This window comes from Hoplias malabaricus, chromosome 5 (genome assembly GCF_029633855.1).
Source record: "Hoplias malabaricus isolate fHopMal1 chromosome 5, fHopMal1.hap1, whole genome shotgun sequence".
In the NCBI taxonomy this organism is placed as follows: domain Eukaryota; kingdom Metazoa; phylum Chordata; class Actinopteri; order Characiformes; family Erythrinidae; genus Hoplias; species Hoplias malabaricus.
The window spans coordinates 52,865,717-52,892,329 of record NC_089804.1 but is presented as its reverse complement, the minus strand read 5'-3'; the positions used below and the strand labels follow the sequence as shown (position 1 = coordinate 52,892,329).

The following is a 26,613-nucleotide window of genomic DNA, read 5'->3' as shown; positions in this document are numbered from 1 at the left end:
TAGCCCTCCACATTGTGTCCTAAACACAGCTGACCTCTACATTATAAGGTTGCCAGCTTTCTGTGACCAAAATACAGAACAGTGAGTGAGACAACTGGGACATAATGTGAAGGAATAACATTTATAAGGAATAAACATTTATGGGACATACTGTGAAGACTAGTGTTTTGTGAATTAAAGGGATTTAAACAAAGTCTTCAGACTTATCCAAATAATAATAATAATAATAAATATATAATGCCACATTGATGTCAAAAGTAGGATGTTGCTGAGGAGACTGAAGAACTTAAGTGGCTTCACAGCGTATTCAAATGCAGAATACAGCAAAGAACATGTGATGATATCGGGCTGCTTGATGCCCACTGGTGGTGTTCTGCTAAGGATAGGTTCAACACTTAACGGCATGCCACACATTACATGCTACTGCTAGCTGCTGACATCGCTAAACATGGTGGTGCTTGAATGCGAGATGATGGCACTGAATATTGAGACAAATGTACATCAGTTTGAAAAACAAACAGGATGAGCTGGTTCCTGAAATGTTCCTCGACACCCAATCAGCCTACAGTATTGCATGATTCTGACATCACAGAGGATAAGCATAAGCGTTTGCCAATGTGGAGGAAGCAGAGTTCGTCCTATGTGCAGTTAATTACAGTGCACAACTCCAGGGCACATGGTGGAAGAAACCCAGGTGTAAGCACATTAACAGCATGCCAGAACCAAGCATCCTCTGCTGACATTGCAGGAAGCATGGGCACAAGGTGAGCCAAGGCCACGCGCTCAAACTGGTGTTGGGAAGACCCGGCTATCAGCACTGCTTCATCAGGGGTACCCAATTTACTGCAGTGTTTGATACCGCTTGCACCATTCCAGACAGCGAACATATACCAGTCCACTGGCATATGTCAGTCTCCATATTAGCTACTGACCACTGCTGACCAGGCTCTATCCTGCAGAGTGATCTGACACGTATATGATATGAATGAATGAATGAAACTGTGCTTTGTACTACATTAAGATGATCATTATAATCATCATTTTCCACATTGACACTGCTCCACCACACCAGGGCTGCTTTAGAGTCCTGGATTCTAATCCCGTTGTCAAGGCCAGCACTCAGAACACTAGCTGGAGCATTTTCAGAGGTTTGGCTCTAGCTAGTCATTCGGTTTATTGAGATTTAACCAGGGGGCTGATTTTAACACATATATGTAGATGCGGTTGGCACATAGCAGCCATTACTCTACACAGACCCATGACTCACCTCCCACACTGCTCATGTTTCTAATGGATCTGCTAACACTCCCAACATATGGGAACAGTTTTTGGCAATTGTCACCCATTCACATCATGTGAACCACTCTCTTCCACACTCTAGTGGACACAAGAAGTCCTGCAATGTGGTTAGTAGCAGGATCAACAGTCACACGTAATATCTACTGAGTTTAAACAGAGCAAAAGAGACAGAGTGAGCGCTGAGAAATAAGGGGAGAAAAGGAACGAATTAGAAACACAACCTAGGAAAAATAAATAAAAATAAATAAATAGGAGATTTATAATAAATAAATTACTCCTTGTTCCTCACTGCGGTAAACGGGCAGGGCACTACACTGCCATTAACAGATATATTCGACAATCGTATCTTATAGCTACTGAAAATGCCTCAGTCACTGTTCATGTCTCATGAGGCAGATCTTGGTGGTATGTCTGGTTACTAACATCACAGTGAACAGTTTATGTACAGTTAAATATTTCACACCGAAATGTTTTTACTTGTCACTTAAAAAGCCGTTATTTCACACGAGAAATCATATTTTTTACTGTAGTGTACATTTAGGAGTGGGGAGGCAGCGCCCCCTGCTGACCACGTTTGGCAATTCACACAAAACATACAAGGCCAAACAAAACCAGTGTGGACTCGTCTGTGTGGTAGACATTGAGAGCCTCTTTATACCACTGTAATGAAATCTGAACCAGTGAGTTTCTCTTCACATCAACCCATTCTGAACGACTCTTACGACATCTACTGAAATTGACACATCTGAGGAATTCCCCTTCAATCCCCCACTTCCCAAACCATCAGCCAAAGCTTTTACATGCTTTAAATGCCCAAAAATGTCTCATGACTCAAATCATCCGAACAGAACTCTTTATTCAAGTATGAAAATGTAAAGCACACAGTTTAAATTGTAGCAGACAGTTTTGTCATGTACAAATTAACACAATCATAAAGGCAGATCAGTAACATTTATGATTAACAATCAGTTCTCTGAAGAGGTCCGTTTTCTTCTCATTAAACATAAACTGCATAGAATTTTGCATGATACATGATACCTATATATATATATATCATCCAGAGGTTTCTTTGAATTGGTCCCGAAAAACAAAATGGAGGCGGGTAATCAAAGGAAATGTTGAGTGAATTTAGAGACATTTCAATCCAGTTTCACCGAAACCTGATTTGAACGAAATTATAGAGCGAATACACTGCTGTGAGGCATGTCTCCACTCAGAAGCAGAAGAACTGAAGACTTCTGACTCCTCCTCCATGAAAAGCTTAACACCTTATATGAAGAAATGGTTACTGTTAGTAATAATATGTACCATGACCCTTAGTTTAAAGTACAACACCTTGAATTCAAATAATAAGACATCTCTGCATATATATTCCCCCCATCATTAACTGCTGCATATACTTCAGATACTCACTCGCACATTGAAAAAATCGTTTCGTGTTATAACTGAAGCTAGCCTACCCTTATAAATCCAGCACTTTGCGTTTCTTTTGAGTTGAGGTTTTAATTCTGATTGTTACATTGAGGAATGATTGTGCCTTATGTTTTGCTCCGGGCAGTCAACAGGACCTTTAAAGAATGACATCATCTTATAAATCTGATACAACTTTGAACATGAAAGCCCCTGTCAGCACCTGCAGTTTCACCGCATGTGCTAAGAGACTATTAGTATAGAAACCTTTTAATATAAACGTGCCAGCGAGAGCTAGAGGCCTTTATCTGACCAGAGCTGACCTGACTGCAGCAGAGATTCCTTTACGGGATTTTTTCTGAACATTAAAGATAACACCAAACCGGTCAAATAAAAACAAGGCCTTTCGTGCCCTTGAAATGTAAGACAAAGAGGAAGTTGATAGGAAGATAAAAAAAAAAAAAAAGCTCAGAGGGACTGACATCAGACTGTTGCTGTTAGATTGGCTCATCACAAACACAAAAAGCCCCTGCCTTCTGGGAACACACGTATCTGCTAAAATAAAATTCCATTATTAACCACCTTCCATCAACGCAAAGTGCCGTTAAGTGCTGCTTAAAGAAAGACAAGCAAAAATGAGCTAAAGTGGGATTGTCCCAACAGTACCAGTAAAGCTGTGATAGGTCTTTAACTTCCTTTACTCTTAAACATTTAAAAAAAAAAGGTGCCAAAAAGGGTTCCTGAGGGCCACACCGAGAAACTTTTCGTTCCCTAAAGCAGTGTTTCTAAACCCTGTTTCTAGGAACCCACTCAACTGTATAGTTTCAATGTGTTCGGGTCTGAACCAACCACATCAGCTCGTCTACCTCGCAACTAACGAGCTGATGACTTCCAATACGTTTGTGAGATAAGGATGACATTCTAATTTTGTAATGCCTCGAGTCGCTAACCAAAAACAACTGTCCCATGTGCTTAAATTAAGGCTTTAAAGTTGTGAATCTCAAATCTGTCCTCAAGGGAACACAGACAGTACAATTTTTGCTCGATCCCAACTCTTAAAACTCAAACAAAGCAAAAATACTGAGCATCTGTAGGGTTCTAAGTAGTAGTTTTAGAGTCACTACTTTTTAATGTATGCGGTGAAGCACCCCCTCTTCTGCACGCGTTTGCGTTCTCCTGCTCAAATATCATTCAGCTCAGAAAGGGCCTTTAAAAGAAACTGATCCAGCGCTCTCTAGTTGGATCAGGTGTGTTGGTAGAAGGAATAACAAAAATGTGCAGCTTACGAAGTCCTCCAAATAACCCTTTTTGGGCACATACAGGTCCCCCTACTCCTGACTAATGTTTTAATGGTTACTTGCATAAAACATCTTAAGTAAATGTTGGCTTAACATTTCCATTCACCTCAGGTGAGCTGTGCAAATCTCTTCAGTTAATTATTTTATCATTTAATTTTAAACTAAAACTTTACATCTTAAGCATTTAACTTAGATAATTACTTAAAATCTTTATGCAAGGACCCAAACATTACCAAACATGGTTCTACGCAACAAACAGGGAGATTAACGTCGTACTCATCAGCCCAGAACACAGAAAGCGTTTGCTGGACTTTGTACCGCAGTCGTGTACATTTCAACGACATATAAACAGTTAAATGTTTCCCTCATAATTCAGCAATGTACTGGCTTTTCCCGCCAAATCCAGCAGACCACATTACTCTGGATGCTAGGTTTTATCTTTCAAAAGTGCTCACTTTGTAATGAATACAAAAGAGAAAAGAAAAGGTTTGTGTGGAATGCACTGCACTCACTTATAAACGTATCACTCCAAGAGTAAGTTTAAACAAAAAGAAACCAATTAAATAACGTTAGTCTTTATAGAACCTTCGGAACCAAACCACTGCTGCAAAACATGGCTAAGACTTGCATTGACACAGAGGGTCTGTGAAGAGTCTGTAGTCAAGTCAGCCATTGGTCAGTCTCAATAGTGTCCCGGGTGTCAAACAATCAGTCGGCTGTTATTCCCTTTTCTCGTAACTCCTCCGTCACTCGCACGAGGTATGTAGGGTCTGGGTAACCAAAGCTGAAACAAAAAAAGGCAAATTATTTAATTCCATTTTCATTCATTCATTCATTATCTGTAACCGCTCATCCAATTCAGGGTCGTGGTGGGTCCAGAGCCTACCTGGAATCACTGGGCGCAAAGCAGGAACACACCCTAGAGGGGGCGCCAGTCCTTCACAGGGCAACACACACTCACACCTACGGACACTTTTGAGTCGCCAATCTACCTACCAACGTGTGTTTTTGGGCTGTGGGAGGAAACCGGAGCACCCGGAGGAAACCCACGCGGACACAGGGAGAACACTACAACTCCTCACAGACAGTCACCCGGAGGAAACCCATGCAGACACAGGGAGAACACACCACAGTGCTCGCAGACAGTCACCCGGAGGAAACCCATGCAGACACAGGGAGAACACACCACAGTGCTCGCAGACAGTCACCCGGAGGAAACCCACGCGGACACAGGGAGAACACACCATACTCCTCACAGACAGTCACCCGGAGCGGGAATCGAACCCACAACCTCCAGGTCCCTGGAGCTGTGTGACTGCGACACCACCTGCTGCTAATTCCATTTTCATTTTTCAAAATTCATTTGTAGCTCTGTCATATCATGTACACTGTTTCCTGTTTGCCTGCAATACTGACATAGCAGGAATGTGAAATAGGCTTTCTGTAAAGATTTTTTTATGGATTGATGGAGGGATGGATGAATGAAAGTAACCTGTATCCTGGAAACCATATTTTGCACACAGCAAAAGGACCTTGAATATAAACTTCCCCTTCAACAACAGATAGGGCTCGCAGGACACCACATTTCCATATACACTATCATATACATTATTTTAATAGCTGAGTTTGAAGTTATCCAAATAAGCATACCATCGTGGTCCACCCCATATTGAGGTCTTATGGTGGATATCGTTCCAGGTGATGACATTATGCATGCCCGTGGTCATGGAGGTTCCTATGGTGAAGATGAGCCGTTGTTCAAAAGCCCGCCGCAGCAGGCGCAGCACGCGGTTTCCCTCGGGACTGTCAGGCAGATACGCTACACGGTCTGTTCCTGGGTACCGCACTCCAGGGTTTGGGTGCTCTTGCTGGAAGAACAAATTTTTAAAAACAGAGAATTTTACAGTAATGCAGGATCCTTGAAAAGGTAGTGGTTGTCCTGGTGTATTAAAGAATGCTTTGACCACATCTGCAGTTGTCACTTTGACAATCAGACCAGACGTGCACTGAGCTGGGAGGCTACCGTCAGCATCAGACACGTCAAACGTCACTGTCAGAAACCACTTCTTGATGTGCTTTGAGGCAACAATGTGATTCAAAGCAGGCTAACCGGTGGTTAAGAGCATTCATTACTCCTTATCTATGTTAGTACCATAGTTCCTGCACTAATCTATAGAAACAGACTCCAAACACCAAACATGGCTTTGCTGATTGCTATGTTTAAGGTGTACATTTTAGATTTTAAAATAGACATTTTTGAACCATTATAAGACAAGTTATTATACACTTATGTATTGTCAATATACTTACTGACTGGAACCCTGGAGGGAAGCTGTAGATAATGCATATGCAGCCATATCCTTCATGTCCAGGCAGCTCCAGGTCTGGTTCTCTCTCCACCATCATGCTACCGTTCGCTGGCTGGTTCCCAATGAGCTGACCATAAACCAGCCTGCAGACGGGACAAGCCTTTTTCACCTTGAAAGCCTGATCTAAGCAAGAGCGGCAGAAGGAGTGGCCACACTTTTCTAAAGTCGTCTTCTCCACTATGTCGCCCATGCAGATGGAGCAGCTGGCAGCATCCTCTTCACTTGGCTGGCCTACATTCAGCTCGGCTTCAGTCCTTGTGGCGGTCTCATGCAGCATGGGCAAAACCACGCTGTTCCCCATGTCCACACTCCTTCTGTACCTCTGCTGCTGTTGCCTCTGAGAGCGACGTGGCTGAGGTGGAGGAGGAGGAAGCAAACTGCCCTCGCCATCCACTTCCATCACTCCTACGCAGGGTAAAAGCGAGCGCTTCCTTTTGGGGGCAGCCTCCTGTTTGGTCATTTCCTTGCGGGCACAGCGGCATAGGTCTATAAAGGCTTTCCGTGTGGCAGGGGACACTGGGCCCTCCATCATGTTGGTCCCCGCCCTGCTGCTGCCCTCCACCGGAGAGAGCCTGACAGCACAGCAGCCTCCACGCTCCCCACGGCGGATGATACCAGCGCTCAGACCCTGTTTATCCTCAAAATCAAGGAGCCAGGGTCTCCCAGCCGCCGCCAGGTAATCCCACACAGCCTGAGACACCAGCACCTCGTCACTGCCCTGCCCTGCACGCACACTCATCTCATCTGATGAAACTGGAGGTTTAAAATAAATAAATAAATAAATAAAAACCACAGAAACAAATGAAAGTGTTATTTCAGGTGAATACAGGTCAAAACACAGAACATGCTACAATGGGATTACAGTTCATAGCATTCATATTTTGTGCTACAGTGTCTCCTCAAACATTGCTAATGTATGCTAACGTCTTTATTGTGCGAGAATATCCATTGAAAACATGACACATTGTGTTTTTAGTGCAAAGTCTGACTCAAACTAATTTTTCTCACAGTAATAAAAAGCAGACATTTGTGAAGACTGACCATGTAGCATTTCCATGGCGCTATAAACACACTGGCACAGTTCTGCATCCCCCTTTTCCTCTGAGTTTCCCTCATTCTGTTTAGATTGTTCTGTCTGGTTCATGCTGTGTAATTTTTTATATCCTATTAAATATTAAAGTAAACGTTAACAAATACACTATTGGCACATTTTAGGCTCAAAATAAGAGGTGCGTGTTTTTTTTTTTAGAATTCAAACATCACGTAGTGAGAAACAAAATACAGCCTAGTTCATAATAACCCAACAACTTGGCATTTTCAGAGCTCGCAGGCCTTGGCTCCACCGAAACCCCCTCTGCCTCCTCAACAGCCCTCCAGAAATTTCCAAAGCCGCTCTACTGTAAACGCTAAGGTAACAGTTAGCGCAGAAGATATTTTCGTAGAGGAAGCGTCACGTCTTCAGTAACGACAGAACCGCTATTCCTGCCCACTGCTTAAACACTGCAAACATTACACCATCCCTGTCGCTCATATGGAGCCGGAGAAGAAAGTAAAATGACATTTTCCCTGTGTCTTTATCTTCAGACTTAGTCTGTTTAGGACAGAATATTCTGGAACTTGCCAAAAGCCGCTGAAGAGATGAGACGAGTTGACCGTCACCCGAGGCACAGACCGTCAAACATCAACAGGCGGCGAACCAGAATCAGCTGCTCCTAATCCGCCAGCGAGTTTCGATTCTTCGATGAATCGATTCGTTTGAACAACTTTTTCATTAATGTGATTTGAACCGATTCAGAATTCACCCCTGCACTCAACTCCTAGCCATATTGAGGTTCTTTCTACATTCCTTTTAATGTTTCCTTGAAAGGCCCTCAGTTCTAAAATGTGCTTTGTTCTTAAATTTAGTAATGTTTTATAAAATATAGCTAATGTTTTTAGTAGGGAAATAAGACCTGTTAAAATGGAAAATAACTATAACAATAACCAAATTATTTGCACTTTCGTACTTTGTTTATGCCTTTTTAATATTCATTTAATTATATTATTATTATTATACATACTTTATTTACTTATATATTTGTTTAAATATCTATAATTATACTTATCCTGTATTATTATTTGCACTGTACTATTTATTTTTATACAGTCGCATTATTTGTTAATTTCGTTCTTTATTTCTCTACTTGTTATTTATTTATTTAAATAACAGGGACCGCGACCCTGAACTGGATTAAGCGGTTACAGATAATGAGTGAATGAATAACAGGGACAGTACACATAATTTCATAATGTAAATGTGCCAGATTTAGCCGAATGGCTAATTTTCATCTGCAGTCCCTGGGCAGGTTGATGTTATAAAATAACAATCTCACAAATAAAAACCATTAATAAATACACATAAATTATATATCGTCCGTATGATAACGAGGGAGTTTTCAGGATCAAGCTGAGCCATTAAGATAAGCGCCAGAGGACTTGATGGGCATTGAAACGGACAGTTAAAAAGAATCGGTTCAGTAAACTGAATCATAGCCAACACTAAAATCCCCTCGCTATATAAACAAAGGGACCGTGTTCCATGCCCCGCCTCTGCTCACGGCAGCATGGCAACGACCAATAATAATAATAATGATAATAATAATGATAATAATAATAATAATAACAACAATGTACTCATTTACCTTGTGATCCCATAAATTCCTTTGATCAGCAGGTTTACTCTCCTGTTGAGAAAATACATTTTTACTGTTCAGACAGCCATCTTTTGAGACACCAGGAGTGTCCGGTTTCTAATCAATAACAGACACTGTCGTGTTTGTTCAGTAACTCATTTTCTAGGCAGTGTTTTAAGAGTAAAAGCTGTGTTCCTCTCACCTTCTGTACTGAGTAGACAGGAAGAGCTCTGTTAGAGAATCTACTGTTAGTTGAAAGTACTTTTCCATTCGATGAAACGATGAGAACAGCGCTGTATTTCCCTTTAAAGCCAACAAATTGAAGAGAAATAGGCCTCGTAAATCCAGAGAGGGTTGCCTCTGCTTGAATAAACCAGAATAAAGACGTAAACACAGGCTGGTTTCCTGCTCACCGGGTCCCGTGTCCTAACGGCTTGTAAACACTGCTGACACTCATTGCACCCCTTACTTTCGGGCAATCGGGACGACTACGCGTCTTTCTTCGCCGTGTTTTCAGCACACGCTGAATGTCATCTCTGCCTTGCTTCACTTTTCTCCTTATTACAATGGATCACACGTAGGATGCATAATAATGTAAGCAGGAAGTTCGTCACTCTCAGATTAATGTCCACACAGATCTGACCACTGCATGGCGCACTCTTCAGTGTAAAATCTCAACTGTATTTAAAACGGCTTTCGCCAATTACTCTACTCTCAGATTAACTGGAGATTACAGGGCCCTACCTGTGCACTCCAGTAAATTCACTTGTAGATGTATTTATTTTCCAAAATAAAAGTCCCAGATTAAGTTACACCAATGAGTTTGAGAGAGATGGAGAGAGAGAGAGAGAGAGAGAGAGAGAGAGAGAGAGAGAGAGAGAGAGAGAGAGAGAGAGAGAGAGAGAGAGAGAGAGAGAGATTATAATAATTGATCTTTAAAGTCCCCTGACCGGTCATCGATTAAACCACTAAAATATCATGAAATATTTAGATGTAATTTCAAAGTAGCTAAGATATAATTCTATCCATTCTGTTTGTGCAGATATTAGAATGTGAAATGAGTTTCTTCCTGTATTTCTAATTATGGTGCTGTGGCCTTATTGTTAGAGGAGCTGGCTTGGAACCAATACACCCTGGAGGGGGCGCCAGTCCTTCACAGACATACATACATTCACTCACACTTTTGAGTCGCCAATCCACTTATCAACGTGTGTTTTTGGACTGTGGGGGGAAACCGGAGCACCCGGAGGAAACCCACGCGGACACAGGAAGAACACACAGAACACCCTCACCCGGAGCGGGAATCGAACCCACAACCTCAAGGAGCTGTGTGACTGCGAAACTACATGCTGCGCTACCAGGCCCTGCTGTTTCATCAGAAGGGATCTTTGATAGTTCTTACCAAACATGCATATATTAATATTTTTTAAAATAAATAATATATAATTTGAATAAAATGTAAATGTTTTTATTATTATCAAATAAGCTTTATGGGTAGTGTCACAGTCACACAGCTCCAGGGACCTGGGGTTGAGCACTGCGACTGTCTGTAAAGAGTTTGAGGAGTTGGTGTCTTCTCCCTGTGTCTGCATGGGTTTCCTCCAGGTGCTCTGGTTTCCCCCTGGAGCTGTGTGACAGGGACACTACCTGCTGTGCCACCCTGACTGTATATATGGATCCCTATTTACTTATATAAGAGCAAACATAAAAACAGTTCAGTCCCTGCCTGCGGGTAGCCTGACACACAGATGTGTTTAACTAACATTAACAGGAATTATGTAAAACATTTATGGGTCCTAAATTACTTTATTATATTCATTCGTTCATTGTCCGTAACCGCTTATCTAGTTCAGGGTTGCTATGGGTCCAGAGCCTAGCCAGAATCACTGGACGCAAGGTGGTAACACTCAACCCCATCTATCACAGGGCACCATCACATTCACAGCTAAGTTATAAACAGGACAATTATGGGAAATGTCATGAAAGGAGGGCTCTGGAATTTGATCCAATACAAATAATTATTATTTATAGGGTGTCACTGTGTTAAATTATATTCGTGGAAAAAGATAATGCATGCCATTTACTCACGTTTCAATATGATAAACACTGAACCGATATCTTTTGTCTTTATGGACTACTTAAAGTAATTTTACTCAATGTTCAGTGACTGCATTAATACCAGGGCACACATATTACATGCGGATATTAACAGTTTTGGCAAAGGGCAGCTGGCTTAACCCCAGCGAATGCCTACGTTTGTGCACATGAATCAGAGAAAATTTGACCATGAATTGTAAATTGTTTTCTTTAATTAAATAAAACATGCACATTTAATACCAATTTCTTTGTTCAAATAATTAAAAAAACCTTGTTCGCTCAAATGAAATAAAACATGCTCACAAATAACTAATTTGTTCACTCAAATTAATTAAAACGTGCATAAATTGTAAATCGTTCACTCATGTTAATAAATATTCTTACCCATGGCTCCTTCCCATTGCAATGCAATGCACAACCATATTAGTTTTGAATAATTAGTAAGTAAAACTAGGTTAATTGTGAACATATCACAATGTTTATTGTGTAAACTGCAAATCACAACATTCACCATTCCTCAAGGTCAGATTTCTGGACAATTTACTGGATTTAACTGGATAAACCTTAAGAATTCCTAATGGACTGTCCTCAGTTTAGGGGTTAAGTTGTCTGGCTAACTGAGAAATTCTGTTTTATGGAAAACCTACAGAGTTAGACTGTAAATACATCTTTTTAAATGTTCATTTGTGTTTTAGTAACATTATGAATGTGTAGTCTGGCGTTGACAGTAGAAACAGGGAGAACCGGGTAAACACTTTAAGGGCTGAGAGCCTGAGAGAACGCCGTTTCTATGGAGACATCGTGAACGCGCACTAGAAGGCGCCAGAAAAAGCGGGAGCTGCGTCACCGCGCGCAGAGGAGACACGCGAGGAGCTGCACTACAGACCCGGAGCGCTCTTATTTGCACAGCGTTAAACAGAGCCTCCTTCACATCCCCACACGCTATCCCCCGGAACACAAAGGTGCACCGCCATAACGCCGTTCTCTCCGGGAGGAGCTGAAGCTGATACTGACCATGTAAGTTTACTGTGTTTACAGAAACGAAGGCTAACTTGTTAGCCAGGCTAAGCTAACTAGCAGTGCGTATTAACGGCTAGCTGCGCCTACAACTTCAAGCTACTGAAGCAAAGTGCATTAATACGAGCTCCCTTCTCCGAGTTACTGTTGTGTGGAAATAGGACTGGGGGCCCTTGCCTATTAGGGGGCCACAGGTTATTCTGTGCGCTGTGGAAGCGGAGGGGAGGCATCGGCTAATTCACAGAGCTAAACTCGCTGGAGAGCGCGCTAGGGCTGTGTCAGTCATAAACGTGTTGACTCTTTGAACCGACTCTTTTGAGTGATCGTTCGGACTCATTTTGTTTCTTTGTAAGTCAAGACAAAATTAGTTTTGTACCTTTAATTTTTTAGTTTAAGTTCTTAAAATGCTGCATGAAATCAGTTAAAAATATTTTAGGGTTTTTTCTTATTTAGTTTAAAAAAATGGCTTAATTCCTAAATGGTACATGATGTTAATGTATTTTGTCCGGTTATTTATTAACATCTGAAGTCATCTCTGTTAATAAGAATTATATACTTAGAGACAATTAAGTGCCTTAAAATGGTTCGGACGTAATTCCTCTCCTTTGACTTAAATATATGGGTTCATAGGATTGGTTCCTTAGGTTTATGAAGTAAGAAACCCTGATTCACCCATGTGAGATGATGATTCACTTCAATTTCAAAAGAAATGCTTAGCCAAGACACTCCCTGCTTAGTCAGCTCATATGTCATCTAGTGTATAAACTACACCCAAACACAAACTTTTAAACACTAAAAAAGATTATCACTTGAAGTGGTCTTTTTAAAATCCTAGGTTTGACTCACAAACAATACAAAAACATGTTTAAGAAAGAACAATATTGGATTAAACCATTAGTATACAGTTCCCTAAAAGATACACTGTTTACTATGGTGTAGGCACAAATAATAATATTTCATAACTGACAGTGCGCATCTTGAGGATTAGGAAGCAATTTGAAAAACAGTTTAAGACTGATTGATAGCCTTCTGGTCATTGCATCTTGAAATTCATACAGTGACACTGGACACCTAGGTATTTAGAAAGTTATTTAAATAATTAGGAAATGGGGGACATTATGGATACCACTGAAACGGACACATGGAACAAGAAGTGACTGCCACTGAATGAAGAACAATGTGGGAACCGATTCTTTTGAGGAACCGAGTCAATTGATCCGACTCTACAGAAAGATTCGAAATGCACATCTCTAGATATACCGTGGCCTCGGCTTAGCTAGCTAACAAGCTAACACTGCACGCCTTAGCAACTAGTGAGATGGTTGCAGATATATTTTACGTGATCTTTTAGGATGTATGGGATGTGCCACGACCTGCAAAATATTAAAAAGTTGCCTATTTGCCCACCAATGGTTCTGTTTCACTGCTGGCTTTGTTTTACAGTTTACTATGGCCTTTCGGTATCGTCTTGCAAGCCTGATTCCCATGTGCGCTCTACTAATATTAAGTTCCGTCGAGCTGACTCATGTACAGTTTCTCCAGGATATCCGGGATCTTCGGGCTTCTTAATGGTTAATGGTCCACCTGATTGCGTTAATTCATTTTGTTGCTGGTTGTACTCTTTTTACCTTCAACTGAACTCAGTGTTCTCTCCCAAGTAATTGATTCTTTTTATAATATGTACAACCCCTCAAAGTTTCAGACTTTGACAGAGAATTGGCACTTGTTTTGGGCAAAGGATCCTTTTATATTTTCTCTTCACAGTGCTTTCAAAAGTCTTCAACATCATAGTTCAAAAGCATCAGAATTGTTCCTGGCTTACCTTTATTTTAAATGCCCCCTGTTATTGTTCAGATATTTACCAATAAATAATCGCAGAAAAGACCACAACCTCGGCAAATTTAATCTTTATTTGAGGAGACTTTTGAAGATACTTTCCAGTTTCTTCGTCCTTATGTTGAGTGCCCGTAAGTGTCAAATATCCAGACTGTTGGATCCATCGTTAATAATTAAAGTATTCCATTAACATCCAGCACCTCTATATCTGCACTATCAGTGGTTATTAGCAACATTTACAGTCCTGTTACACTTTGTTTTTCACATGGAGTTGGTCTAATGCTATTCTTTCACTTTCCTTAAGTGACTGTTCATGCTGTCATCTGCATATCAAAAGATATTGAGGTGTCTTCCTGTCATAAATCCTGTTCAGCATCCAAGTTAAAAAAAGGATGATGGTACACAGCCTTATCTAAGCACTTTGCTGATATGAAACTAATCTATGAAGTCCCTAAAATAAACTCACATTCATTCCTCCTGCTGTTAGCAGACTGTTATTGTAGAGGTTTTTAACTTCTCTCAAAACTAGTTTTGTAAAACCATATCAACACAGGTTGTAATATGTAATGAACATTAGCTTCAGTCATTCAGCAGCAAAGATGCTGTTAATTTACTTTAGTGAGTGTTCCATATTCAAGTTTATGGCGCTTCATTTTGTGCAGATGTTTCTAAAGTACAGTACCTATTTGGTTACACAATTTTTGCCTTAGCTGGTTTAGCCAGAGTAACAACGACAATCCAGAGTTTGAGTTTTGCATAAGCAATTTGTTTTTCTTTTTTCTTTCAATAGGCAGCCAGCAACTGCGAAGTGGTACGACAGACGGGACTCTGTCTTTGTTGAGTTCTGTGTAGAAGACAGCAGAGAAGTTGAAGTGAAATTTGACAAGTCAAAGATTGATTTCAGGTGAGTTGTGTGAATTTTGGTCCTGCCATTTTTCGGCTTTTGTGTTGTTGTGCTCAGAATGTCTGTATGATCTGTTGTGTTTTCAGTTGTGTAGGAGGAGTTGATACCATCAAATACCATAATGAAGTAGAACTTTTTGAGGCCATCGATCCAAATGTAAGTACAACGTATTTTGTGGCATTTAACACTAGGCCGGTCCGGCGCGAATCTTCCTTCATCACTTCTCTTATCATTTGTAGGAGTCAAAACATAAACGTACCGACAGATCTGTGTTTTGCTGTCTAAGAAAGGCAGAGTCAGGCAAGTCATGGCCTAGATTAACAAAAGATAAAGCAAAGGTAAGATTTCCTTTAAATTGCCTGAATGGTAATGGTTTGCTTTGGTAAAGGATGCTGATTTTTGTTTTTACTGAATCGTCTTTAGCTCAATTGGCTCAGTGTTGACTTCAATAACTGGAAAGACTGGGAAGATGATTCAGATGAAGAGTTGTCCAGCTATGACCGTTTCTCGGAGGTGAGTCTAAATATGTCATTTCTGTATGAAATGTGCTTTAGCCATGGGAATATTGCTGAGAGTTTTGACTTAATTATTATTTTTTAAAATATCTTGTTTTGTAGATGATGAACAATATGGGAGGAGAAGATGATCTGCCGGACATGGACGGTGCAGATGAGGTAAGGTTCTTCTCTTGTCACTCAAAAGCACATTAACTGTACTCTTTTGCTTTATTAAAGATAATTAAATGCATGTAAACAGTGGCACAGTATCATTTTAAAATACGTTATGGATCCCCATCATATAAATGTCTACATGCCTCTGTTAAAATGCCAGGTTTGTGTAATTCTTGACAAAAATAGGAGGGGGGGTAGTTATTGGCTATGTGCACATTTCCTCTCAAACAGTTTGATTGGCTGTGCTCCTGTCATTAACCCATGTTCGTCAGGATTTTTAAACTTCACCCTCTGCAACAGAGCAGCCAATGAAAACACTGCCAAGTAGCAACAAAAAACAGCTCTTTCTCAATATATTTTATAAATTGCACATTTATTCACATTTGTAACATACTCGTATCTCTGAGTTTGTTACTGACTATAAAAAAAAAAAGTAGTATTTCAATGAGGGAGGCCAGTGTTCTAGCGCCCTCTATTGACCACCCCCTCAATTGGAACGGTTCATTATTCCCTCTACCTTCACAAAAGCCCCAGTTCCAGCTGGAAAAAATGCCTCCAAAGCAGAGTTGTTGTTGTCAGACATAGCTTTTAATTTTATAAGACACTTTCCCACATCCTTTTGGCCGAATCTATGTAGGGTTTTTTTAAAATGGAGATGAACTTGGGTGTTTTTCGTTGTAAGAAATGTGTCCGTCTTGCCCCCCTACCACATAGCCCAGACGTATGAAGAATACAGGAGTGTTGTCTACAACCAGTACTTGCCAGAAATTCCTGCAGCCTCTTTAATGTTGCTGGAGGGTCTTTGGCAGCATGTCTTTTTTTTTTTTTTTTTTTTTTTTTTTTTTTTTTTTTTTTTTTTTTTTTTTTTTTGTACCCTTCTCTCGACTGATTCATTTCAACAATAAGATGCCTTTTAATGGTTTGTAAGCTCTTTGCAGGTCATAGCTTTGCCATAAAATGCAATTAAGTAAATGCCAGGAAAATCCTACTATAAAAGTTAAACAAAATATGGGGTAAAAGAGTCACTTTAATTGATGGCAGATGTGTATTTACTGCTATTGAACTGTGTGAATGTGGTTGTTTTTTTATTTTTTTCCTCCCCTCGGAACACAGCCACATCCCCAATTATAAGAGTGTGTGCACACTTATGCATCCACGTTATTTTAGGTTTTTATTTTTATTTCTCATCCTCCTCTAAGAGTGTGTTGTCAGCTATGATTCCATTAAAACCAACCCTAGTGTCAGTGCTCTGTAAATGCAGATAAGAATTGGACACTTCCTTTCAAACTCTGGTGAACACCAGACAAGTAGAGACAGACTGTGGTCATGTGGGTATAGGTCTGTTCCTTCATTCATTCATTCATTCATTCATTGAATCAGCCTCTGGTGCAGTTCATTTAAAGCATGAACAAAATGCAAACCAAAGGCTTGTAAACTAACTAGCCTCAGGATGTGAAGTCACAAGATGTAACACCAAACGGCCTCAAAGAATGAGTGTTGAACACATCAGCGTACCTTCTTTGGTTTGTGAACCACAGTGTAAAAATAGTTGTTCCGACGACTGGCTTCTTATATTTACGTCATGTCACTGTTGGATTTTTTTTTTTTTTTTATTCTTTTTTTTAAATCTGTTTATTTTGGTTGGATTGTATAGTTATAGTCAGTGAGAAAGCTAAGCAAACCAGGAGTGATGTAACAATATTATTTTGATTGATCTGGACCAAAGGAAACAAACTATTATTTATTTTAAATTACGAATTGCACAGCTTTAAATAGCCGTTATACAATAGAATAAATGACACAAAATGACAGATACTAAAAGTACTACCTGGGTCATTAATAAAACTACAGTTAACATGGAAAGTAATGCCATTTAAATACAGTGGAACCTCTACCTATGAACTTGATCCGTTGAAGACGTGACGACTGGCTGGAGCAGTAACACAGGCACTGGCTGTATGACGGGAGGTGGGGGGGGGGGGGGGGTGGAATAACAGAGAGTAGGCGGTGAATGTGGGGAGACGAAGCGTAGATACGGCTTAACTTAGCACGAATTTCGATGTCTGCTATTTACACTAATGCTAAATTGCTAAAGCTACAATGTGCTAATCTTAAAAGCTCACTCCAGTCTGGGCGCTGGGAGACTCGTCTATTGGGGTCAGTGGCCATTTCCAGCCGCCGGCTCGGCGGAGACTCTGGTTCATTTCTAGACTCGTGGTTTGTTGGTGGAGGCAAAAAAAATGCCCGGTTCGTATCTTGGAAAGTTCGTTATTATAGGCGTTCGTTAGTAGAGGTTCCACTGTATAACGTATAATGACTCAACAGTAAAATATTCTCATGTTTAATTGCAGGAAGAGTCTGCAGATAGCGATGATGAAAGTAAGCTGTTATGGATTTATTTTTGTTCATTCATTCATTCTGAGCTAATGTTTATTGCACATGAATGGCTTTTAAACTAACGATGTTTGTTTCGATCACAGAGATGCCGGATCTTGAATGAAGTTGAAAAGGAGGTCGTCGTTTGACAGAGACAAGGATTGTCGCTTAACTGTTTATTTGAAGACAAAAGGCTAGTTATGAGTGGGTAATCATTTAATGGGAAAAAAAAAATCAACAAACAAAGGCATACATTTTGAGCTGTTTTCCAGGCTCTGTGTGTCACACCAGAGTAGTACCATTGTGTCGGTGGCTCTTCAGCCGCCGGCATTGCTATATTTACCTTTTTATTCTGCATGGACAATTTGAAGTTCTCCATGATGTTTTGTGGATTCTAGTTATCGTCCATTTTACTCAGCAGTGGATGTGAAGGTGGGTAGTGCCGAAAAGCAACAATCTTCACCTTTACCTTTGGTATCAGTGAGCTGTCCATGATTATAGCATATACACATCGTAAACCCCAGTGAATAGAATACATCCCTCCCCCAAAAACTTACAGTATACATGTTTGACTGTATATTTCATTTTGATTTTTATGTTAATTTAATTTTTTTTTTGTTAGTGTGTGTGTGTGTGTGTATGGTGGGGGTTGAAGTGAAGCAGGTGTTGTCCTCAGGCTTATGCTTCTTTATTCAACTGCGAATACTAGCCAAATCATTTACTGGATTTAAACATTACTGCATTTGAAGTTGCTGAACCTGCTTGTTCTGCTTCATGGGTCAACACTTTTATAGGGAGTCTAGATGGGGATTTGTCCATCAAATAGGTTTGTGTAAATTAAATATGTTCAAAGTACATAGTCCTGTCTGTACACACCGCTCTACAGTAATGATTTCAATTCAGTAATCCTCATACATGTTGTCACACTTGAAAGTGTAGCAGGCATCTCAACACTGATATCTTCCATTTATGTAAAAAAAACAAGCTTCACCGCTGTACAGAACAAAAGGGTAACTTATCAATAGCTGACCAAATTGTGTTTGCACTCCTAATATCAATGCAAGTGTGACTAAAACGAAAATATGTTTATTATGTTGTGGTAATCTGTCACCACAGGTTGAGGAACTTCAGTTTGTTAAAACGCAGTGGGGTTTTGTCTACATATTTCTAATAAACTCTCTCTAAACAACCGCTTCACGTTAAATAAGCTGTGTAAGATACATTCACTCATCTGAAGGTGGGGATGAAAAAGTAAACTTGGTGAGTATACATCACATATAACAATAGCAATTTTACCCTCAGACATTGTTTCTCCATCTTGATTTTTACTGCCGAAGCTGCGCCGGGTGTTTAACGGACTGACACTAGTCCAGTTTTGATATGTTTATGTGGATAAAACCATTTTTATTCTTAATAACTACTTTGATGGTAAGGACCTGATGGGAGTTTTTGTATCATGTATTTGGCACAATGTTTTAAAGTTTACAAACCTGTTTTTGAGGCCCTGAGCCTATGGAAATGTGACATTTTCATATATATTTTTTCTTCTCTCTAGTTCAGGGACGTCTATTTTAAACATGAGTGAAACTGTCACTGATGCAATTAACTGAATAACACACCTTGTGAAACATTAAACACAATGTGTGAGAGTATGGCTGAGTGAGAGGCAGTGTAATCATGGTGTTTCAGTTCAATTTCATGATCGTTTGAGGCTAAATACAAATAAAGAAAATGCATTTTTTCACTTTTTAAATTTGGTATAGTAAGAAAAATAGGATTTCCTTTGATTTTTCCATTTCAGCTCTTCAAAATTAGAATTTCAGAAAAATGAAAAACTACTCTTCCATTTTCATCTTTACTGTTCCTTGAAAGGCAGCACGGTGGTGCAGAAGGTAGGTGTCGCAGTCACGCAGCTCCAGGGGCCTGGAGGTTGTGGGTTCGATTCCCACTCTGGGTGATTGTGAGGTGTTCAGTGTGTTCTCCCTGTGTCTGTGTGGGTTTCCTCCGGGTGACTGTCTGTGAGGAGTGTGGTGTGTTCTCCCTGTGTCTGCGTGGGTTTCCTCCGGGTGACTGTGAGGAGTGTGGTGTGTTCTCCCTGTGTCTGTGTGGGTTTCCTCCCACAGTCCAAAAACACACGTTGGTTGGCGACTCAAAAAGTGTCTCTAGGTGTGAGTGTGCTCCCTCCAGGGTGTATTCCTGCTTTGCGCCCAGTGATTGCAGGTAGCCTCTGGACCCACCGCGACAAGCTCTTACAGATAATGAAATGAAATGTAATGAAAGTGATCGGACTGTACCATCACAGCGCACAGCGGGGGAGCCCAACCTTCTGCACGTTAAGCACAAAACACAATGTCTTTGAACTCAGACACAAGCATTTACACAATATACACAAAACATTTTAAAGAGTAGAAATTAAAAAAATTGAAAATTGGGAAAACAAAGGAAATCCTATTTTTCTTTTACTATAAAAAATTTAAAAAAACAAAAGGTGAAGTTTTACACCCAAAGTTCTATATTTGTATCTAGCCTCAAACGCTCAGGAAATGTTACACAGACCTGAGAGCTTTACATCCTACACCTTGTAATGATGTCAATTGTCCCGCATGGTTTGATGAGAAACATGGCGTTCAAGGGACACTTACAGAGTTCAGAACCCCACAGCATTAGTGTCTTCACGTACATTCCATAAATAGAGATAACCACAAGGCGGCGCCATAGCACTGTTCTCATTTAAACCATCCAGCAGAGGGAGGCAGACGGAAGCTCGGCTGAAAGTAATGAGACTATCGCACAGGAGTGCAGATCTGTGACAAGAGAAATGAATAGGTTCAAAAGTTTAGTGTAAATAAAGTCTAAACTGCTGTAGGCCAAATAGGGAGTATACAGATATAAATTAAAAAGCGCTGACTTTTATGGCATCGTTCAAACTGATACCAGTAGCTTTCACAGATTAAGTGTTTACAAACTTTTATTCAAAATAGAAAATAGGCCATTTGCTTTTATAGAACTTATTTAATGATGTTTTACATTGAACTGCACTTTTAACCAATGTAGAATTTTCAGACAGTTCTGTAACTTTCAGAACTTTCACACAAGCATTTTGTTGAAACCTCATATCTCCAAAATGTAAACAACTCAAGAAGAACTTCACCTTCAATAGAAATGAATGAAACTGGATTCTTATATTAATTTGGAGCTTTTTTATTGGTCTGATTTTCGTAAACAGTTACAGCCAGCGCTAAAAATGAAGAGTGATTAAGCATGGAGATGGAAGGCTTTGTCGTCACAGTGAAGACATAGATTGTTTCTTTTTATGTCGCACTGATACAGTCTCCAAACCCAGTCTCGGAGCTGGTGGGTCACTGAAGATGGGACTGTGGCCGCGTGGGGTTTGGGGTGCGATGGCTGGCTGCTGGAAGCTTGTGTTGTTGTCAGCAGTCTGGGGGAGAGGTTATAGAAAAATCCTCACGCAAGCGGGTTTAAACTGCCTGCCTGATGCTCAGGGTTTACCTCCCACAAAAGGAGGCTTAGCCACACACGAGCAGGGAGTAGAGGGGTGTAATCCAGAACACAATAGACATACACAAACTGCACTGCCATTGTAACTGTCAGTCCTTCAAAGTGACGGTGTGCACATCAAAGACAGTCTGGGTGCTGCTTTACTGCGAACTGAAGTCCTCCAACAAAAGTGTAGCTACACAGTTTCTATGAGTTGTTTTTTTTAAGGCTGATTCTCTTTTCACTGCTGATCTAGTTGTAAACGGATACTGAATGTGAAGCCCTAGATCTGTGCACACGTCCGAGATCACGTTTAAGAAGAACATCTACATTTAATTCACTGAAAACAAATTAAAATAGTATTAAAACAAATGAAACAGTGCAATAAAAGAAGGTGACGATGTAAACTACAGAAGCTGTAAACCGCCATTACAGAGTAGATTTAGTCTTGATTTAAAGGTGTCTGCAGTTGTGTATCTTCTGATGTTCTCAGCACCACTTCCTTACATCGGTAACATTGACCCGGTCCACTTATATACACCCTCTGCACTTAGATAATAGACCTGAAAAACCTTGATGTGCAGTAATCAAGCTCAAATCTTCTGGAATCTCTGACTTTGTGAGAGTCAATTAAATATGTTGCAGAGAACAACACAAATCAAAAAAGGCCACGAAAAGTGTCGCAGCCAGCACTTTGTTCTCCCTCCCAAATGAAAAGACAAATGCATGAGCGCAGCAGTATTCTTTCAGTGTCGTCCCGCTCGCTCTACTAGAGGCTCAACAGCAGCCCCTCCTGTCCCCAGCCTCTTCTCCAAACATGGATTTTCCAGAGCTTTATTGGGCCTCAGTCCAAAAGTTGTGCCAGGAAACACAATGTAAAACTCTGTCTAATCAGTTCTGCACCGAACAAACTGGCACAGCCCAGTGACCAAATAAGAACGGGTTCTATTGTCATTGAAAATCTTTCAAATTTAAATCTGAAGTTAGATTCCGTTAGGTTCTGGTACCTGTATGTTTAGTTTTATTTTGAAAGCTTATAGGAACTTATATCTTTTCCCATTGTAATTCCATCTCATGCTTTCTTTTCCTGTCACCTCCTGTGTGTGTTAGAGTAAGACCTATGTAGATGTTTGGCTAGTCAAGGCCCTAAAAGAGTGAAACCACACATCTGATGTCCTGCCATGAATCGGAAGACAAAAATCTGCACGCAGTGCATGAAATCTAAATAACTCAAACCCATCCGTCTTTCAAAGTTCCGATCTCCCCTCTCGGCTCTTGCTCTTACATGAGCTTGCTTACGCTACGGCGGTTCCGTCTGGGGCCCCTCCTGCTCAATGAGAGGGATTGTCCACTGGTTTCTTTTTGTCAGCACTTAATCCTCACTGTGAGGGCACTGGAGCTTTTTAGGGGCCCAAATGTAGTATACTAGTTCAGCTGGAGCCAGAGGAGACAGACCAGTACCTTACAGTGCAGACTGGGCTGGGGCAGTGACCACGAGGGCGAAGACGTCTTTTATCTTCTACAAAGTGTCCTCTCAGCCACCTTTTTAGGCAAAGGCTATTTCTGGACATAATGCAGATCCCACAATGAAAGGCCTAGCTGCCTAAAACTAACGTTATTCTGCAAACCTATGCTGGGTCCCTAATGGTACAACTGCAGTTGAACTGACACCGATTGTGGAAGTGCAAGCAAGAAAACATACCTATTAAAAAAAAATAAACTGAAGTGAAAGTGAACTTCCCTCCTTTCCAGGCCACTAAAGTCTACGGCTTTTCACTTTGCTCATAGCACCTGAACATGAACTAGCCGTTAGCATGTGCAGGTGAGAAAAGGGTTAAGTATCTTCTTTGTTTTGACCCGGGTATTGTCCCCACACCCCTCCCACAGGCCTACAGGGGGATTATGGCGTCACAGTGGCCCAAGGCCATTATAAATACCCCCGTGGGCACCCTCTGCCCCGGCAGAGAGGCTGAATGTTTGCAGGCAACTTTTGTCTGTCCACGTCCCTTTATCAGCACTAACCTGCACTTATATCGATGCAGATATCAGTGGCCAGCTGCACGGATAAAGCTTTATGACGACCAGTAGTGGTGCAGGCTGTTAGAACAGATGATTGCACACTGGTGAGGTAGTGTATTAACTTAAAAAGGCATCTATTATATTTAGTTACTAAGCCTTACTTTGTGTCCTTCCACCACTTCAAATATATCAGGTTATTGCAAGTAAAACTAGGGAAGTGCCTTTCCCTTTTGGTGCCTTGCTTCACTTGGAGTTCAAATCCATCCATATTGTTTTTCTGAGACTGCTTCCGAACTACTGCAGCCATGTGGGAGTTCCGATCCATGTCTTTTTGGCGGGCAGTTTTCGCCGAGTTCTACGGCACCATGTTCTTCGTGTTCTTTGGGCTGGGTGCGGCCCTGCGCTGGACCACCGGCTCCCACAATGTGCTCCACGTCGCCTTCTGCTTTGGGCTGGCGGCTGCCACCCTCGTCCAGTCTATTGGCCACATCAGCGGTGGCCACATCAATCCGGCGGTCACGTTCGCCTACCTGATCGGCTCCCAGATGTCCCTGTTCCGCGCCTTCTTCTACATCTGTGCCCAGTGTTTGGGGGCACTGGCAGGTGCTGCAGTCTTGTATGGGGTGACACCGAGCAACATGAGAGGCAATTTGGCTCTTAACACAGTAAGTGAGCAGACCACCATGTATCACGGTCCTGGCACATCCATTGCTTTAAAACCTCAGTAGACTTGGGGGTTCCTGTTGGAGAGCTGGACTAGAATCAATTTGTCTAAATCTGAAACAGAAAGCAGGGTTTTATTCCAAAAAAAGCAAGCGCACACATGATACATGTTTGGAACTCTGAGGCCATATAATACAGCAAGATCAATCGGGTATGCACCTGCTTGTTTGGAATAAAGACCTCCGTATATTTGCCAAGATTGATCACCCCTGTAATACAGTAATGGCACAAACTGAACAAAGAAGAACATCCTGTACATTTCTCTACATTTGTGCCATTGCCATTTCCCACAAGTCTGTCCAATTGGTGAATACATATAGTCAGTATTCCCACATTTGCCATCGCAGACCCAAGTAAAACCTGGCCATGGCTGTGGGCATGACTCCCTAAAGACTGTTGCAAAATTTCTTTGAGATTTGGAAGTGAAACCACAACCCATGCTAACCTTATAACTTCTAATTAGCTTCAACCAGGCATCAGCCTGGGCATGGCCACCACCATGGAGATATTCCTCACTCTGCAGCTGGTCGTCTGTATCTTCGCTGTGACCGATGAGAGGCGCAATAGCCGTTTGGGCTCTGCTGCTCTGGCCATCGGCTTCTCTGTGCTCATGGGCCATCTGCTGGGGGTAAGAGTTGGTCTGGAAGGTTTCCTATAGCTTTTTTTCCCAGGCTCTCCCCATTATTAGATGTTGTTTTGGTTTGCATTTACAGACTACAGGTTGTATCATGTATCAAAAATGATTTTGAAATCAATTGCAGATGTACTACACCGGTGCTGGAATGAACCCTGCCAGGTCTTTCGCACCTGCTGTGCTCATCAGGAACTTCGTCAACCACTGGGTGAGATTGATTTATCTTAGTTCCCATACAATCACCGTCATCGAAAAATCAAAATATCTACAATATTGTAAATTTAAAGGAGAGGAAAATGATTGACAATGAAAAGAATAACATCTCTGTAGTTTCTCCTACACAACAGCAGGGGTGCTGCCAGGGATTCTCAGCCCCAACACCTGCATTCTGTGGGTGATCAGCTAAACTAGCACCAGACTATCCAATCTATTAAAAATAACAGACGATTTCACGCTGAACTAAACTAATTTCCATTGCTTACAGACAACACACACCTATTCTTCATACGTTCTCTCTCCTGTCTTACATCTTAATTTGCATTTCTTTTAACAGGTATGTTGTCTTAACAGCCCCTGGACACCAGTGTCTCTCCTGCACTCTTAAAAATAAAGGTGATGCAAAAGGTTCTTTGAGCGATGCCTGAGAATAAGAATTTGCTAATAACTTTTAAATGGTGAAGAACCTTAAGATCAAGTGATGGATTAAGTGATGGGTCACATCAACAAACATGGTTCTTAATGGAAATAAAAGTGGTTCTTCTATGGCATCACTCAAAGACCCCTTTGTAGAACCTTTGTTTGCTGCTCAAGTAATTTCTCATGTGTCCCCTCTTGAGTTTTAGTGGAGGTCTCATTACAGTCAAACTCACTTTGCCTATATTTCCTGTCTTCTCTTTGTTTGATGCTGTTCCTCAAAAGGAATTTGCAGGATATGTAAATGAGCTCTTAAGCCATGGAAACACAAAATGGAGGAAGAAGACTATTGCTTTAACCTTATGGTTTTTAAAGGTTGAATTTACAACATTTGAATTAAAGTAGCAACATTCAAAGTTGACGTTATGAAATGATGTAAAAGCATGAGCATGACAAGCCATTTCAGTGATAATAGCACCCCCCTGTGGAGAATCCTCAGCCTGCTATGTTTGAGTTACAAGGCAGAGATACATGGTATTTCTCACTTGAAAATTAAAAACGAGTTGTGAATATGAATGTCATATGATGCATATGTGACTCTGAAATGGTTCTATTACTTGTGTTTCTCCTCACACAGGTGTACTGGGTCGGCCCTATGATTGGTGGCGCAATGGGTGCGTTGCTGTATGACTTCATGCTGTTCCCTCGCATGCGTGGCCTTTCTGAGAGGCTGGCCGTGCTCAAAGGTAATCGGCCCCCGGAAGTCGAGGGTCAGCAGGACACCCGGGGAGAGCCCATCGAGCTCAAGACACAGGCCCTATAAACACAGCAATGAAAAGGTTGGCTTGTTATCCTCAACACTTCATCAGATATACATTTCACATGCCTTACTGCCTCCACTCTCGACCCACTGCTCCTTACCCAGAATACCCAAATCTGCGTAGGAATTCGTACGAAGTACATCATCATCCTCATTCTGCCTCCAGAGCCTGGACAATCAGGGGCAGCTAAAGCCCACGTTATCTACCCTACACCTTTCTGCTCTATAGACCCTACCCTACACACTAAACCCTACTGCCTTGAACAGTTCTCCTTTCCACCTCTTTGGACTGCAGGACTAAGAACGTGGGTTAGAAGAGAACTTGGCCACCAGCGAC

The 26,613-nt window shown here is 41.2% G+C and overlaps 3 protein-coding genes across 9 annotated transcripts; 2 read left to right on the top strand and 1 right to left on the bottom strand.

The window, feature by feature from the left end:
* Positions 1–2,144: 2,144 nt before the first annotated feature.
* Positions 2,145–9,671, bottom strand: dtx3 (deltex E3 ubiquitin ligase 3). Of its 6 annotated transcripts, none has more exons than XM_066673103.1 (6): positions 9,518–9,666; positions 9,251–9,411; positions 9,058–9,099; positions 6,318–7,129; positions 5,658–5,875; positions 2,145–4,791 (listed from the first exon to the last, which is right to left on the bottom strand). In XM_066673103.1, the coding sequence occupies exons 3-6, from the start codon at positions 9,068–9,070 to the stop codon at positions 4,716–4,718; spliced, it is 1,119 nt and encodes a 372-aa protein (XP_066529200.1). In that variant the 5' UTR covers positions 9,071–9,099; positions 9,251–9,411; positions 9,518–9,666; the 3' UTR covers positions 2,145–4,715. The 6 variants fall into 6 exon arrangements, with proteins under 6 accessions (XP_066529200.1, XP_066529201.1, XP_066529198.1 ...); XM_066673104.1 differs by lacking the exon at positions 9,518–9,666 and adding an exon at positions 9,462–9,478 and having other exon boundaries at positions 9,251–9,351; XM_066673101.1 differs by having other exon boundaries at positions 9,251–9,671.
* A 2,297-nt stretch (positions 9,672–11,968) lies between these two features.
* Positions 11,969–19,459, top strand: ptges3a (prostaglandin E synthase 3a (cytosolic)). Its single transcript, XM_066670717.1, has 8 exons — positions 11,969–12,162; positions 14,789–14,902; positions 14,989–15,058; positions 15,142–15,240; positions 15,326–15,415; positions 15,520–15,576; positions 17,925–17,952; positions 18,054–19,459. Coding segments are annotated over exons 1-8 (480 nt in total). The 5' UTR covers positions 11,969–12,160; the 3' UTR covers positions 18,074–19,459.
* Positions 19,460–23,683: 4,224 nt separating this feature from the next.
* mipa (major intrinsic protein of lens fiber a) lies at positions 23,684–26,613 on the top strand. 2 transcript variants are annotated; one of them, XM_066670821.1, is made up of 4 exons: positions 23,684–24,131; positions 24,653–24,817; positions 24,951–25,031; positions 26,094–26,613. In XM_066670821.1, exons 1-4 carry the CDS (start codon positions 23,772–23,774, stop codon positions 26,277–26,279), a joined length of 792 nt encoding a protein of 263 aa, XP_066526918.1. In that variant the 5' UTR covers positions 23,684–23,771; the 3' UTR covers positions 26,280–26,613. The 2 variants fall into 2 exon arrangements, with proteins under 2 accessions (XP_066526918.1, XP_066526917.1); XM_066670820.1 differs by having other exon boundaries at positions 23,684–24,151; positions 24,670–24,817.